The sequence below is a fragment of the Cydia amplana genome, chromosome 14 (assembly GCF_948474715.1).
Source record: "Cydia amplana chromosome 14, ilCydAmpl1.1, whole genome shotgun sequence".
Taxonomy (NCBI): Eukaryota; Metazoa; Arthropoda; class Insecta; order Lepidoptera; family Tortricidae; genus Cydia; species Cydia amplana.
Genome location: NC_086082.1, coordinates 3787847 through 3804072, shown reverse-complemented (window position 1 = coordinate 3804072; position 16226 = coordinate 3787847). Strand labels below are relative to the sequence as shown.

General features: G+C 37.6%; 1 protein-coding gene across 1 annotated transcript in view; it reads left to right on the top strand.

The window, feature by feature from the left end:
- LOC134653918 (neuropeptide CCHamide-1 receptor-like) overlaps window positions 1-13337 on the top strand; it is a 57268-nt gene extending 43931 nt beyond the window's left edge. The window contains exons 4-7 of the mRNA XM_063509284.1: window positions 817-920; window positions 3721-3858; window positions 6173-6286; window positions 13087-13337. Coding sequence (XP_063365354.1) covers window positions 817-920; window positions 3721-3858; window positions 6173-6286; window positions 13087-13147 — 417 coding nt within the window. The 3' untranslated portion in view covers window positions 13148-13337. The remainder of the gene's footprint in view (window positions 1-816; window positions 921-3720; window positions 3859-6172; window positions 6287-13086) is intronic.
- Window positions 13338-16226: the final 2889 nt, after the last annotated feature.

The following is a 16226-nucleotide window of genomic DNA, read 5'->3' as shown; positions in this document are numbered from 1 at the left end:
TTATTGTTCATGGAGATTGGAGACAGAGATATAATTTATTAAATCACCAAGACCACAATTTTTCTATAGAGCGTACTTACGCTAGACTTCAGCGATACAAATCCCTCGTTTTTGACTTCAAAAACGCGGGATTTGTATCGCTGAAGTCTCTAGAGAAAAGTAATTTTAACAATCGTTTTGTGATCTAAAAACGCTACGACTTTTCAAAAACTCCGTATACCTACTATTTAACAAATACATACGTTATTACCAAATATAACTTAAAAACAATCGGCCGCACGTACTAGCGAGGACCGATTGACGCTCACGTATCAGTTTATGATTTAGAAAAAAAACCTGTACCTACTTAGACTTAACAACTGTCTTTTCAGATGCGAGCCCGGAGGAAAGTGGCGCTGACAGATCTGCTTAATAAATAAAAATATTAAAAATAGTTTGAACGACATTTATTGTTCATGGAGATTGGAGACAGAGATATAATTTATTAAATCACCAAGACCACAATTTTTCTATAGAGCGTACTTACGCTAGACTTCAGCGATACAAATCCCTCGTTTTTGACTTCAAAAACGCGGGATTTGTATCGCTGAAGTCTCTAGAGAAAAGTAATTTTAACAATCGTTTTGTGATCTAAAAACGCTACGACTTTTCAAAAACTCCGTATACCTACTATTTAACAAATACATACGTTATTACCAAATATAACTTAAAAACAATCGGCCGCACGTACTAGCGAGGACCGATTGACGCTCACGTATCAGTTTATGATTTAGAAAAAAACCTGTACCTACTTAGACTTAACAACTGTCTTTTCAGATGCGAGCCCGGAGGAAAGTGGCGCTGACAGTCCTCGCTTTCGTTCTGGTGTTCGCCGCCTGTTTCCTACCCTCGCACGTCTTCATGATGTGGTTTTATTACTGGTAAGTTTACCCAAATTATGGATGACTCACGCTAGACCAGGCTGGGGCCGGGCCGGAGCTTCCGGCGCTTCGTTTTCTATGGAAAACACCACGCGATCACCGATTAGCCGTCATAGAAAATGACGCCTCGACACGGGCACGGCCCGGTCTAGCGTGAGTCACCCTTTATTCTTCAGATCGCATTATAATATTTTTTAATATGCCTACTTGATGAATAAACTATCTTTATCTTATCTTCAGATGCGATCCAAAAAGAAAGATGCACTGACAGACAGATATGAAATTGAAGTCGATTTTGTAAAGTTCGAGATGAATTAATTAAAGAAATTGTCTCTAATTTTTAACATTATAATAATTATTATTGATGTATTCTAGGAAAGCAATGAATACTTAGCAATCCTCTTATGATAATTATGACCAAATACTAGTTTAAGTAATTTAAACCATCTTATAATAACTTCAAACTCTTGCAAAAGAAAAAATCAAAAAAAAGGTAAAATAATTGACATTAAATCGCGTTAGACCCGTTAATGATATTAATTACTGTCTAATAAGTTGAAGCGATAACTAATGAAATTACATGAATACAGTCAATACAATTCTAACTCTTTAGACTAATTATATTGTAAGTATTTATACAAATTCTGACAGGACGCTTTCAGTAGACTGATTCCGATGAATTGATTTAGTTATATTCAGGGTTGGGCAGTATTTCAATTACATGTATTTGAAATACGTATTTGAAATACAAATTAGTATTTTGTATTTGTATTTCAAATACTACCTCAAAAGTATTTTGTATTTGGTATTTCAAATACTGCACTCACATGTATTTAGTATTTTGTATTTCAAATACTTCAAGCTTCAAAATACATTTCTATAAATACATTTTATTAAATTCTATAATCCTAAAATGTCTAATCTCTCGCACAAGCTGTGAGCCGACCGCGAACCTCCGATCCAGCCGAGATACAATTTTCATTGGCTGGATACTGGATCTATATTAGGTCAACTTCTGCGTGGAACTTTTCGTTTAAATCTAGGGGATAGGGTCATTGCAGTAGTTTCCGTCCATGCACTAGTTTTCGACGACTTGACGGATTATCAAATATATATTTCATTTTTAATTTACTACTTTTTGCGAAATCTTCATCTTCCTCGCGTTGTCCCGGCATTTTGCCACGGCTCATGGGAGCCTGGGGTCCGCTTGGAAACTAATCCCAGTAATTGGCGTTGGCACTAGTTTTTACGATAGCGACTGCCATCTGACCTTCCAACCCAGAGGGTAAACTAGGGCCGTAATTGGAATTAGTCCGGTTTCCTCACGATGTTTTCCTTCACCGAAAAGCGACTGGTAAATATCAAATGATATTTCGTACATAGTTCCGAAAAACTCACTGGTTCGAGCCGGGGTTCGCACTCGCGACCTCCGGATTGCAAGTCGCACGCTCTTACCGCTAGGCCACCAGCGCTTCCTTTTTGCGAAATATCATTGTTATATGTAGACAGATATATTGCTTAGACGCCTTAGACATAAGGATTGAAATCAGTCCAAATTTGTGCAGGAATGTAGGTATATATTCAAATTTCGTCAAGTGGACGTAAACTAGAGCTGGACGAAAACTAGCGCAATGACCCTATAAGTTTGTATGAAAGGATATTCGTTAACGTTAAAACTAAATGCTAAACAAAAAAATAAATAAAGGTATATTTTGTAATTGAAATACATTATTTTAAACACTGTAATTTGTATTTTGTATTTCAAATACCCGTCACCAAAGTAGTTTGTATTTTGTATTTCAAATACTTTTAAAAATGTATTTTGTAATTTGTATTTCAAATACGTGGAAGCCAGTATTTTGCCCAACCCTGGTTATATTACGTTAACTGTTTCGAACAGGAACAATAGCGATTATTAAGATTGACTAAACATTTTAACAAATTCAAAGTTACAAAGTTTGAACAAATTAAATCTTCACTAAGTTTTAGTAAAAGCCAACATTTTATTAACGTCGTACAGCAGTAGTAACTGTCTGGCCTACGTCAATATTAGATTAACTTTTACGATTTGAACTAAAGCAGGCGTGTCTCACTCCGCGATCTCGTCGCTTTGCTACAGGTAGCTAAAAGTACATCCGTTCGGCCCCAATTTTGGGGAAAGCCATAAGCCGCGCGTGGCGCTGTCGCCACCTAGCGGCCATATCTGTGCTGATCGTAACATACGCGTTTTGTTAGAGAGTGAGTCTTCTGTACTTATACTATTATTTATTCTGTGACTAAAGTTAAAATTCGCGAAGTTTCGTAATATTAAACTAAGCTTCTATCATATCAGCCGTAAATAAGTTGGCTTCTTCTGGATTGTTAGTTCTAGATCTCACACTTGTTCGGTTTTTTAGAATGTATCAAACATTCTAAAAAACCGAACAAGTGTGAGTCGGACTCGCCCACAGAGTGACAGAGGGTTCCGTACTTCTTAGTATTTGTTGTTATAGCGGCAACGGAAAATATATCATCTATAAAAAATTTCAACTGTCTAGCTATCACGGTTCATGAGATACAGCCTGGTGACAGATAGGCGGACGGACAGATGGACAGACTCACAGGCGAACAAAGTACAGTGATAGGATCCCGTTTTTATTTTACCCTTTAATTCTACTGAAAAGTCTAGTTCTAAATATACTTATATTGGATGAATTGGATCACAGGATCCAAAATACTTATTTTGGATCACAGTTCTTGTCCGTTAACAAGAAGAGTTAATTCGTTGTATCTGATGTATTAATAAATTTTTCATCCACAGCCCAACAGCCCAGGAGGACTACAACGGTTGGTGGCACGCTCTTCGTATCATCGGCTTCTGCTTCTCCTTTCTGAACAGCTGTGTCAACCCCATCGCCCTCTACTGCACCAGTGGCATTTTCAGGAAGCACTTCAATAGGTACGTCACTATTATTTATATTGTTCTTGACTCTATCCATAGCCTCACAGGCCTCACAGCACATAATTACAACAAATGCTGAAGTGTGGGTTTTTACTTTATCCTCGACAGCCATGTCAACCCCATCGCACTCTATTGCACCAGTGGCATTTTCAGGAAGCACTTCAACAGGTACAATTTTCTTCGCTCTTTGCCATGTCATGGGTCACACGCAGAAGCAGCACCTGCTAGTGCGTAAGGACTATCAAGAGTTAGCGACTCGCTCCCATAAGATGGACCCCCACAAAAAGCGACATCTAGGATGGCTTAAGGGCAACACCGGTGTGTGGGCTTATTTATATTTTGATTGCCAATCTCACAGCACAGGATAACAACGTATTTGATTATGGTGAATTGTTGGCTTTTGCTTTATCCTCGCCAGCCGCGTCAACTCCATTGTTATTTACTGCACCATTAGTGGCATTTTCAGGAAACACTTCTACAGGTACATCATTATCATTCTTGTTATATACTTGTCTATCAACTGCCTCGCATCCCGTGAGGACTACAATGACTAGAGAAATATTTGCTACCGGTTGTTCCTCAACACTTGTGCGTCAACCCCCTTTACTGCACCAGGGGTATTTTCAGAAAGAACTTTAATAGGTTTGTCACTATTATTTAGGTATATTGTTATTGACTCTATCCACAGCCTCTCAGCTCTCAGTACAGTATTACAACGATTGGTGAATTGTGGGATTTTGATTTATCTTCGACAGCCGCATCAATTCCATTGTCATTTACTGCACCAACGGCACCTTTAGGAACCACTTCAATAGGCACTTCTCTAGCTTTCTAGTTATTTACTTGTCTGGACACAGTTACATAGCGCAGGACAGCTACGGATACCTTGGCTTCTGTTTTTTCCTCAATATCTGCGTGAACCCGATTGGTGTCTACTACGCTAGTAGCATCTTCAGGAACTATTTCAGTGGGTACGTCTTTAACATTATAACTATTTACGTATATATACAAGTTTTTCTGTCAAAAAGCTCGCGTTGCGTATCAATATGTGTTTTGAATCACGAACTCTTCCATATTCTCTTGCATCTAAATAATATCCCAATACTTAAATCACTAATAAACATTACCTAAGTGCTTTGCATAAATGTCTAGGAAGTAAATGACAAATAGAACAAGTAAATTAACTTTTCACAATACAGGAAAGTTTTCCCGATAATGAAAACAAACGCCTCATTTCGATTCAAGGCACTTAGACGCATATTTATTGGAGCTACATAATTAATAATTTATAGGCACTGAATAAATGATTATTTGTGTAACTAATGTACCTACTACTATTTTATATTATTTCCTTAGATAGCGTATATAATGTTAACGTAGTAACACTCGCGCTCTCATAGCAATTAGCGACATCTAGTAATGGAAATAAGAGGTCTTTTATTGCCTAATTTGTCCTGACACACCCATGAGAGTAAAATGTCTGTGCAACTTATAAGCCCGTCAATTTTCTAGAATGACAGCTCTCAAACCATTATGCCACGTATATCGTTCATATTAGGTCTACTTTCCCTCGAGTACTTTGATGGAATCTGGTCCTCTTTGCAAAATATTTTCACTCCCGCCAGAGAGCACTTTACAAATCTGATAGATGTTAATGTTAGTCATGGTTCATAGTAACTTAGCCTTAAGGTTGTAAGTATTAGAGTGTTTTTTCCGTTGTAGTTTCATGTTAATGGTTGATACAAGTGTGTCGGCAAAGTATGACAATTGCAAATATCGTACGTGGTAAAGTGTCCATTACTCTCGGAAGCAAAACCTTACGTCTGTATCAGATGACGTAAACAACGTTTTTTGCGTTCGCGTCAAGTCTGAAGGCACTATAATTATGAGTATTATGACACAATAGTTCGCTATCAGTACAAGGACATAATATATGGACGCCTAGTCTAGTTATGGCTACGTTTACCTAGGTAATTATGTTAAAGATGTCACCAGTATAAGTAGGGTACTAGTGACAGTGAAGCTAGGGTAAATCGAATTTAAATGATTCTACTTACAGTAGTTTAATTAAAATACGCTCTTTTTATTGTACCCTGCTGAAACCCACAACAAATTGATTTACTTTTAGGTTTAAGAAGTTTATTTCTCAAAAGATTACAAGAATAATAACTTCCTGAGAAATACATGTTTACACTAACATTAATACTAAGGAGAGGATAATTAATCATTATACAAAAATTACAATTATATAAAAATTTAAATGGAATCCCTTGAAGATATATTATATTACATTAAATATTATTTGTTCTAGATACCTGCTGTGCCGCGGCGGCTCTGCCCGAGGAACTCGGGGCTCCATGTCTCTCTCCACGTCACGGAGACTGACCTCCAGCAGAAAAACCAACATCAGCATGGTGCCAAGGACGTAAGTATTGAACTAACCTAACCATTACTCTTGTAAATAAAAAAAAACTACTTGCTAGATCTCGTTCAAACCAATTTTCGGTGGAAGTTTACATGGTAATGTACATCATATGTTTTTTTTAGTTTTATCATACTCTTATTTTAGAAGTTACAGGGGGGGGGGGACACACATTTTACCACTTTGGAAGTGTCTCTCGCGCAAACTATTCAGTTTAGAAAAAAATGATATCAGAAACCTCAATATCATTTTTGAAGACCTATCCATAGATACCCCACACGTATGGGTTTGATGAAAAAAAAAATTTTGAGTTTCAGTTCGAAGTATGGGGAACCCCAAAAATTTATTGTTTTTTTTTTCTATTTTTGTGTGAAAATCTTAATGCGGTTCACAGAATACATCTACTTACCAAGTTTCAACAGTATAGTTCTTATAGTTTCGGAGAAAAGTGGCTGTGACATACGGACGGACAGACAGACGGACAGACAGACAGACATGACGAATCTATAAGGGTTCCGTTTTTTGCCATTTGGCTACGGAACCTTAAAAAAGAAGAATCGTAAAACCACCTTACAACTATGGTCCTGGTGGACCATACGTATAGTATTAATTAGTAATTACTAATGTTTTGTTTGTTCGCTGAAGCAAAAGATAGGTACCTACAAAATTAAACTATGGTTTTATTATTTCCTAATGCCATAAATAGTCAGAAATATAATTGTATGTTGAGTAGGTACGCAACGTTAATAATGGATTGTTCGACCCACCAATATCAAATACCAATTCATTTCTAGATCCCTTTAAAATTTACGTAGGTATTAAACTTGTTCGTTGGTACTATATTATCGAAGTTCTTCGAAATCACCACAACATTCAGAACAATGAAATCATTTCTAGTCAACCATAAAGTTTAAATAACAATTTTAATAAATGTTAAATTTAGTTAGGGGGTTAAACTCTGTAGATCATCAAACTAAGGTCATACACTAAAGCCTCTATTTCGCCAAGACCTTTAATTTTGGGAACAAAAGAGAACTCGGGAGGCTGATTCTAATTTAACAATTTATATCATAGGTATGATATTGTTACGACACCTCTACTATAATTTCCTTTTAGCCGTTTTCGACCACAGCGACTGCATTCTATCGCTAAAAGCGTCGCTGGAGCGCTCTCATGCGACATACACAGCCAATTTGTCAGCATCCCTCCGATATAATTGTACTCTATCAACGTGAGCGACTGTCAATGTCGTAATAAAACAAGATCAAAAGATTAACAAATTGTTAAATCAGAATCGAAGTCCCTCAGGGAACAATAGAGACGTGATAGAGACCCCAGGCCAATGAACTGTAAGTTTGCCAATGCTTCGGAATATTAATTTGAAAAGTTTGAATTAGCTTAGCCTTTCAACGAAAACATAATAATCTAGGGAGAGATGGCAGATAAATTTAGAGATATTATCTGTGCGACAGGATTGACGTTAAGCCCCCTCCACACTCGTGCGCGGATCGAGGCGCGATTCACGCACGTAGTCTGGAGGGGGCTTTATACCACAGTTAACATATACTTGGTCAACCAGATCTTGACAGTAGAAAAAGGCGGCAAAGAAAAATGTAGGCGCGAAGGGATATCGTCCCATAGAAAATTTGAATTTCGCGCCTTTTTTTACTGACAAGATTTGGTTGACCAGCTATACTGATCAACGTCACGCAGCAGTTTTCCTAACCTTTACCTAAAGTTTAGGTTAGGTCCTAAACAATGATGTAGACGTGTACAATATATATAGGTACACACATAAAGTCTGTAAAGTTTATGGCCCCTAGTTTTATTTTATTGAAATTAAATTCCAGACAATTCTTAAAGGCAAGTTATACATTTGTTTTTTATTTATATTTTAATTATGTAACAAACGAAACTTATTTATTTGCATCACAAAGAATTTTTAAATAAAGTCAAAAGGGCAAGTAAAATTCGTTCCATAAGATTTCACGCGAACAAAGAAATCTTAAGCTAGAAATAAATTTAAAATTATAATAGATCTTATTTTATTTATCTCGTTCGTAGCCTTGTACATCAGTGAATATATGTATTTATGTAGTAACCAATGGGCTCGCAATGCTCATTGCCTTCTTCAATTTGCATTCTTTCACGATACAAATAGGAGCTAAGGCAATGCATTCAAATGGGTTCCACCACATATGGACCGTTAACAGAGTGGAAAACAGCTGAAGACTAAATTGGAAACGTTTGTATTGTATACCTGCATTGCCGCATTGTTTTGCATTTTATTCTATACATTGACTCAATTTTGCAATGTTGTGGCATTGAATGGGAATGGGAATGAATTTCGATCTTCTGGATTACGATGAATGGAACGTGAGATGTTTGGTTAAAGAATTTCGTTCGCCATTAAATGCGAGAGAAGTTTTTGTAGAAAGATTATGTTAAAGCGGATTTATTTATTTAAAAACAATAACAAAATTAATCATTATATGTTTAAAAGCAATTTCATTTATTGCCACTTTTTTATCTTGTTAGGAAATATTATCGTTAAGAAATATCAAGAAAGACTGAACATTTTCTTCGTAGGCATACAATCACTACACTACCAACTAAGCTAGGAAGTCGTTTAAACAGTTGGGTAGCGTGAACCAATCTAGCCGTCTGCGAGGCCCTTCTCAATGTGTTTTCCCAAGGTTTTAGGTTGGCTTTGCGAGGCCTCCTTAGGTGCGAGGCCGTGGGCGCAGGCCCCATTCGCCCACGCCTAGCTACGCCACTGCGTTTAATTATCTTTGTAGTAACGTCAAGTTATTTAGATATTTGTTCCTGAGTCTTGGGTGTTTTCTATGTATTTGTATATTATATATATTAATTAACACATTCGGTGCGGCAGCGCAAAAGCCAAACTTACTGCCAGTGCTTTACGAGTCATATACTTCCCGTATTGAGAAAGCCAAATTTGCGGCATGACCTCCATTTTCCCGTACCATGTCCTAACTTTAAAGGTCCCTACAGGCCTGGAATATCATCGATTTGAATTAAAAGTCATTCTGATCAATAGACTATATCCTTGTGTATATACAGCTGCCGTCGCCCGCGGATCTGTATAAAATTCCAAAAGATATAGGCATTTTTCAAAACCCTTAATTTTACGGGAATATACTTCCCTTGCCGCACATGCCGTATATAACACTAGTGATGGGATACTAAATAATCGATTACGACTTTTATAATCGACAAATTATTATCGTCATCGTGTCTATACGTGTTCAAAACAAATATTATTCATCCTCATATAATTATAAAAAGGGGTCGGACTTTTAGAGTAGGTAATTTTGAATTTAATGTCATAATTTTAATTTTTAACCAACTTTTATTAGGTCGACCTGTATGTAACTATGTAATGGAATCTTGCAAGTTAAATTTGATTCACTTCCCGGTTTCCGATTGAGCTAAAATTTTGCATACATATGTAAGTCGGGTGACAATGCAATATTATGGTACCATCGAACTGATCTGATGATGGAGACAGGAGGTGGCCATAGGAACTCTGTGATGAAATAACGCAACCTAATTGTGTTAGGGGTTTTTAGAATTGTCTCGATGAGTATTAGTTGTCTGTCGTAAGAAAAGTATAGTCAGCGATAAAAGCTTGTACCAAATATCTTTTTTAAAAAAAGGGAACCGCCTTCAAAAAACCAACCCACTGAAAAGTACAAAATAATTTTTATATGGCACCCCTTTACGTGTCCAGTCCCTATCCCACGGTGTAAAGCAAATTTTTGCCAAAAAGTAATAAATACCTAATAATAAGAAAATTAATAATCATCCGGGTAATTACTTAGTTTTTAAAGTCGGTGCCAAACCCAAATTTTTGAGATCCGATATTTTAGACAACGAGGAACGCTGCACTTACTTGCATTATAAAGACATAGTTAGTTTACTCATTAATTTAGTTCTTGTAGGTACTACGTACTCGTATTGTTTTTCTGATTGGTAGTAGACTGTTTTTGTTGGTTTGGCACCGCCTTCAAAAACTAAGTAATTACCCGGATGATTATTAATTTTCTTATTATTAGGTATTTATTACTTTTTGGCAAAAATTTGCTTTACACCGTGGGATAGGGACTGGACACGTAAAGGGGTGCCATATAAAAATTATTTTGTACTTTTCAGTGGGTTGGTTTTTTGAAGGCGGTTCCCTTTTTTTAAAAAAGATATTATATTAAGTTATTTTATTTTGGTTTTATTTTTGTTTATTTTTAATTTTTTAAATTTTTTTTATTTATTTTATTTTATTTTATTTTTTACTTTTTAGTGATAGGTAGGTACTTCATTTATTTTAGGTTTTGGGCTAAAATACTAGTTTGTTAGGCTCTCCATTTAGTCTACTAATGTTGGTGATGGCCTAACTCGATGATAATCGCGACACAACATAATATGACGTTTTGGTGCTAAACGATTTGTATGTATATTGCTCCCACTTCCACTCCCATTCCCAGTCCCAGTCCGAGTCCGACTCCCACTCCCACTATTTTATCTAAATCCGTTTTAGCAACATAAATTTGTTGGTAGGTATACCGATAGCATGGCCACCTACCGGGTCCAATTGGTTTTTCCAAACCATCCATGTACTGTACACTAAAACCTTCTCCAGAATGTAACAAACACTTTTCTGAAAACCGCATCAAAATCGGTTCAGCCAAACGCGAGATAATCACGAACAAACATACACACATACATACGTACACACATACGGGTCAAACTGAGAACGTCCTTTTTTTAAAGGCAGTTAGAAAAAAGTTCATCGACCCACCTAGTGGAACTCTGCTACATAGGCACACGACAACAAGTCGGTTAACCAAAACAAAGTGTGCCTATGTTGCACCAAACCTAAGTTCCACTAGGTACAGCAATGGTTCAGCATCAGCTCTATCTTGGGTACTGCTCTCCCAAGTGCTCATCAAGATGTGACGGATGACCAAAATAGCGTGGGCCTATGTTGCACCAAACCTGAGTTCCACTAGGTACAGCCAGGGTTCAGCATCAGCTCTATCTTGGGTACTGCTCTCCCAAGTGCTCATTAAGATGTGACGGATGGCCAAAATAGCGTGGGCCTATGTTGCACCAAACTTGTGTTCCACTAGGTACAGCAAGGGTTCAGCATCAGCTCTATCTTGGGTACTGCTCTCCCAGGTGCTCATCAAGATGTGACAGATTACCAAAATAGCGTGGGCCTATGTTGCACCAAACCTGAGTACCACTAGGTACAGCAAGGGTTCAGCATCAGCTCTATCTTGGGTACTGCTCTCCCAAGTGCTCATCAAGATGTGACGGATGACCAAAATAGCGTGGGCCTATGTTGCACCAAACCTGAGTTCCACTAGGTACAGCCAGGGTTCTGCATGAGCTCTATCTTGGGTACTGCTCTCCCAAGTGCTCATCAAGATGTGACGGATGACCAAAATAGCGTGGGCCTATGTTGCACCAAACCTGAGTTCCACTAGGTTCAGCCAGGGTTCAGCATCAGCTCTATCTTGGGTACTGCTCTCCCAGGTGCTCATTAAGATGTGACGGATGGCCAAAATAGCGTGGGCCTATGTTGCACCAAACTTGTGTTCCACTAGGTACAGCCAGGGTGAACCCTGCCAGCCAGGGTGGTTTGGTGCATCAGCTCTATCTTTGGTACTGCTCTCTCAAGTGCTCATCAAGATGTGACGGATGGCCAAAATAGCGTTGGCCTATGTTGCACCAAACCTGAGTTCCACTAGGTACAGCTAGGGTTCAGCATCAGCTCTATCTTAGGTACTGCTCTCCCAAATGCTCATCAAGATGAGACGGATGACCAAAATAGCGTGGGCCTATGTTGCACCAAACCTGAGTTCCACTAGGTACATCCCGAGTTCCACTAGGTACATCCAGGGTTCAGCATCAGCTCTATCTTGGGTACTGCTCTCCCAAGTGCTCATCAAGGCGTGTCGGATGACCAAAACAGCGTGAGCCTATGTTGCACCAAACCTGAGTTCCACTAGGTACAGCCAGGGTTCAGCATCAGCTCAGATCTATGTATACTTAAACCTTCTCCAGAATGTAAGAAACACTTTTCTGAAAACCGCATCAAAATCGGTTCAGCCAAACGCGAGATAATCGCGAACAAATATACATACATACATACATACGGGTCAAACTGAGAACCTCCTTTTTTTTTGAAGGCGGTTAAAAATGAAATTTTGCCAAAAACTTATTAACAAGCAGAAACGTCTGCGAATGATGCTATTAAGCTTAGAATAAATTTAAAAGTGGAAAAAAATCATAAATATCATAAATGCCATAGCCTTGAATTGTTGCATTAATAAAATGTCGTATCGACGCGGCAACGTGAACAATGCGCAGCACTATACCCAATATGAGCGCTGCGGTACGGGGTGATGGAGTACGGACAAATAGCACCCGTGCCGCGCTTAAGAAAAAATAATACCTTTCAGTGCGTTACGCAAAAATACTTCCCGTACATTTTTTCTTTTGAAATAGAATATACTTGAAGTAAGAATATCGGGAGTATAGTCATCTTTTTCTTACTCACACGAGAACATAAAAAAAGCACCGCCGCACCGGGGGTAAGACAAGCGCAGATAGCTGCCGCACCGGCGGAAAGTCAAATACGGCCAAATGCTTCCCGTAACGCAGCGAATGTGTTAATGTCTGAGTACCCTGTCTGAGTACCGACATCTTGAGCTTACTGTGGGACTTAGTCAATCTGTGTAAGAATGTACTCTAATATTTATTTATTTTATTTATCCCAGGACCAGCGTCAACCGCGACAGCAGCATCCGCCTCATCAGCAACGGCTCCTCGAAGCTCTGAGGAAGGACCGGCCGACCCCCGGCCAACAATAACGTCAGGAACGACTTCAAGAACTACTTCAAGAGCGACAGTCTCGCGCCATTCCCGAAATGTTGCGAGAACGAGAACGGGACGCATATGGAGACCAATGTGGATGCGAAAAGCAGTACCGAGAGCTTTTATATGAGTGCGGAATTTAGGAGGTCCAGATAAAAGTGTATAAGCACTAAGTCCAGGCCTTTTTCTAAAAATCCAGGAACACTGTACATCATCTTTATAGTTTTCGGGAATTTTATTATAATATATTTTTTTAATTTTTAAGTATCTTTAGATGTTATGAATAATAGTTAGGTTCTGGCATAGGTATTGATACCAGGTACCGTTACCGGTATAACTAAAAATAAAAATATCACATAGCATTCACAATATTTCTTTGATATTCTAGAATAGTATTTAGGTAAGGATAATGATTAATCAGATTAGCTAAATTAAATGCAAAAATATATATAAACAACCGAGATACCGAAATTGAATAGGTAGCGGTTAATTTGTACGAAAAATATAACGGTATTCGGTCCCTGATTGAAACCCGGTTTGTCCCTAAACCGTAGCAAGTATCCCGAACATTATATGGATGTATCTTTCGGAATTATAACTTATTCTAATTTACATTAGTCTCATATTTAAATAAGAAACACAAGTATAATAATAATAACTTGGTCGCTAAGAGTTCAAATGTCTCCTCGTCGGGAGGTAAATCAACACTACTATTAGTATTTTGCTATTCAGTTCTGTTATATAGATTGTAAATATAATATATAATTGTATATAGATTGCAATGTTAACAAGCTATGACTTCTATAAATACTAGGTACATTAATGTATACCTATATCTATTTCTAAGTGCTGATGTAGACTGTTTTAAAATGACAACTTTTTAAATACCTGTTTATATAACTTTTTGTACATAAATGCTATAAAAAATCCCATAAACTCAACGGAATCAATTTGGCAGCTAAGATAATATACTACTATAAATATATCATAAGAATATTTACGATTGAATGTATGATGGTCGCACTTTGATCGTTGCCGTCGGTTTCATTACATAACGCGTTCAGAATACTCATGAAACAACCTCGCTACTGCAGTGCTAAGGCCATGTTTGTTGATGCGGGACTTGCGGGAGTACCTGATTTTTATGGAATCATGCGGTCCCGCATAGCTTCAGTCTGGACAAACGTATGGCAAAACTCGCAGCAAAATGATATTCTGGCGCTGTTTACAGTCAACCCGAGCAATAAGATCCTAAAGCACTGGACAGCCGTGCACCTGGACGAAAACGGCAAATAACATGTAGGTATACAAATCTGACAAGGGACATTTATCACTTCTGCTCCACTGTATTTTAAATTTTATATTATTTTATAGTGTTGTAATTTATTGTATTGTACTGTATGAGTTTAAAACTTGAAATAAACAATATTATTATTATTATTTGTATCTCCTTTTGGCTTTCACGGGCCTATAATCCCGGTCTTTTGATAGGCTTGCGTGGGGATATAGATCCAACACGTAGAGGCCCCTTGGAGAGCTTTTATGTCATGTAGAACGCCTGCTGGAACCCGTTCACAGGCGCAACAATAGACACCCATGAACCGGTCTCAGCAGGCATTGGAACTATTGTAGAAAAAGTGAACAGTAAATCGGTGTATGGATTGAACTTTATTATTATTATCTGGTTTTTCATATTTTCTCGGCTTTCACCGGATTACTGCTATGATGCTCGGCTTACTGAGATGCACGGGCCTAGGCCAAGTGCATCTCAGGTAAGTGTAATATCTATTATCTCTTCATAAGGTACAGCAGATTGAGCGTTCCTGACCGTTGTGTGAGTCTCCAAGTTTGCGGTAAGTGGTTCAGTAGTTGGCGCTATGGAAAGGTTTAAGGTTGCATGGGTAGTTGATAGTGACGTTGGTCTGATTGCAGCAGCAAGCGTTTCTTGGTCAGTTTGTAAGAATTTTCTTACAATGCGGCATGTATTGAGGATGGTGGCTTTCTGAAGGAGATGGAATGTTTTGGGCAGTAATTTTAAGGTCCTTAGAGATTGATGTAGCTGTTTGGGTATAACGCCTGTAGTGGATAAAACAATCGGTACTATTATTACTTTCTGTAGATGCCATATCCGGATTACTTCCTCTTTCAGTTCAATGTATTTGCTAAGTTTTTCGGCTATGGTACTTTGTAAGTTATGTGTATTAGGTACAGTGAGCAAAATCGCGTTTTTGCTCACTGTTTTTAAGTAGCAAAGTACCCTTGTTCGAGCTGCTGAGGTGAAAAGAGTATTTACTCTTTATTGCACACCTCATTACAAATACAAATGCACAATACAAATGTATTGTATTGTATTGTAAATGGAGCTTTCCGCTTGTATCATAATATATTATAGTTGTCTCTAAATAATATTTTATACCGTGTAGCTTTGTTAATACTACTTAATACAGTTGTAGTGCATAATTATTTTCCATCGTATTTTCACGGAAACGTATATTTTTAAATTTCAATCAGTCTAGGTACAAAAAGTATTGAGGTTTTCTGAAGTAGCATGACAAATTCTAACGTTTCCGAGAAAGTACGATGGAAAACAATTATGCACTACATCTGTATGCTGTTATATAGTACCTAACATAAAGCACTAAAGAAAATATTTATATGAGCACAGATTGACGCCTAGATAAGTGTGTATGTATAAAAATATCTTGTTAAGATAAAATAACTAATCCTATTCTATGTTGAAGTTTATTAGATGTATTTCATAAGTAGGAATAGATTGTACTAAAGTGAACTAATGTAAATATTTAATACTAATAATTAATAAATGATACTGGGCAGATATTTAACGTTGTCTTTTTATACCTTATTAGCGACCCACCCCGACTTCGCACGGGTTAACAAATTACCTATACATAAACCTTCCTCTTGAATCAAAAAAATCTATTTATTAAAAAAATCCGCATCAAAATCCGTTGCGTAGTTTTAAAGATCTAAGCATACATACTGACAGACAGACAGGGAAGCGACTTTGTTATCGACAAATCTT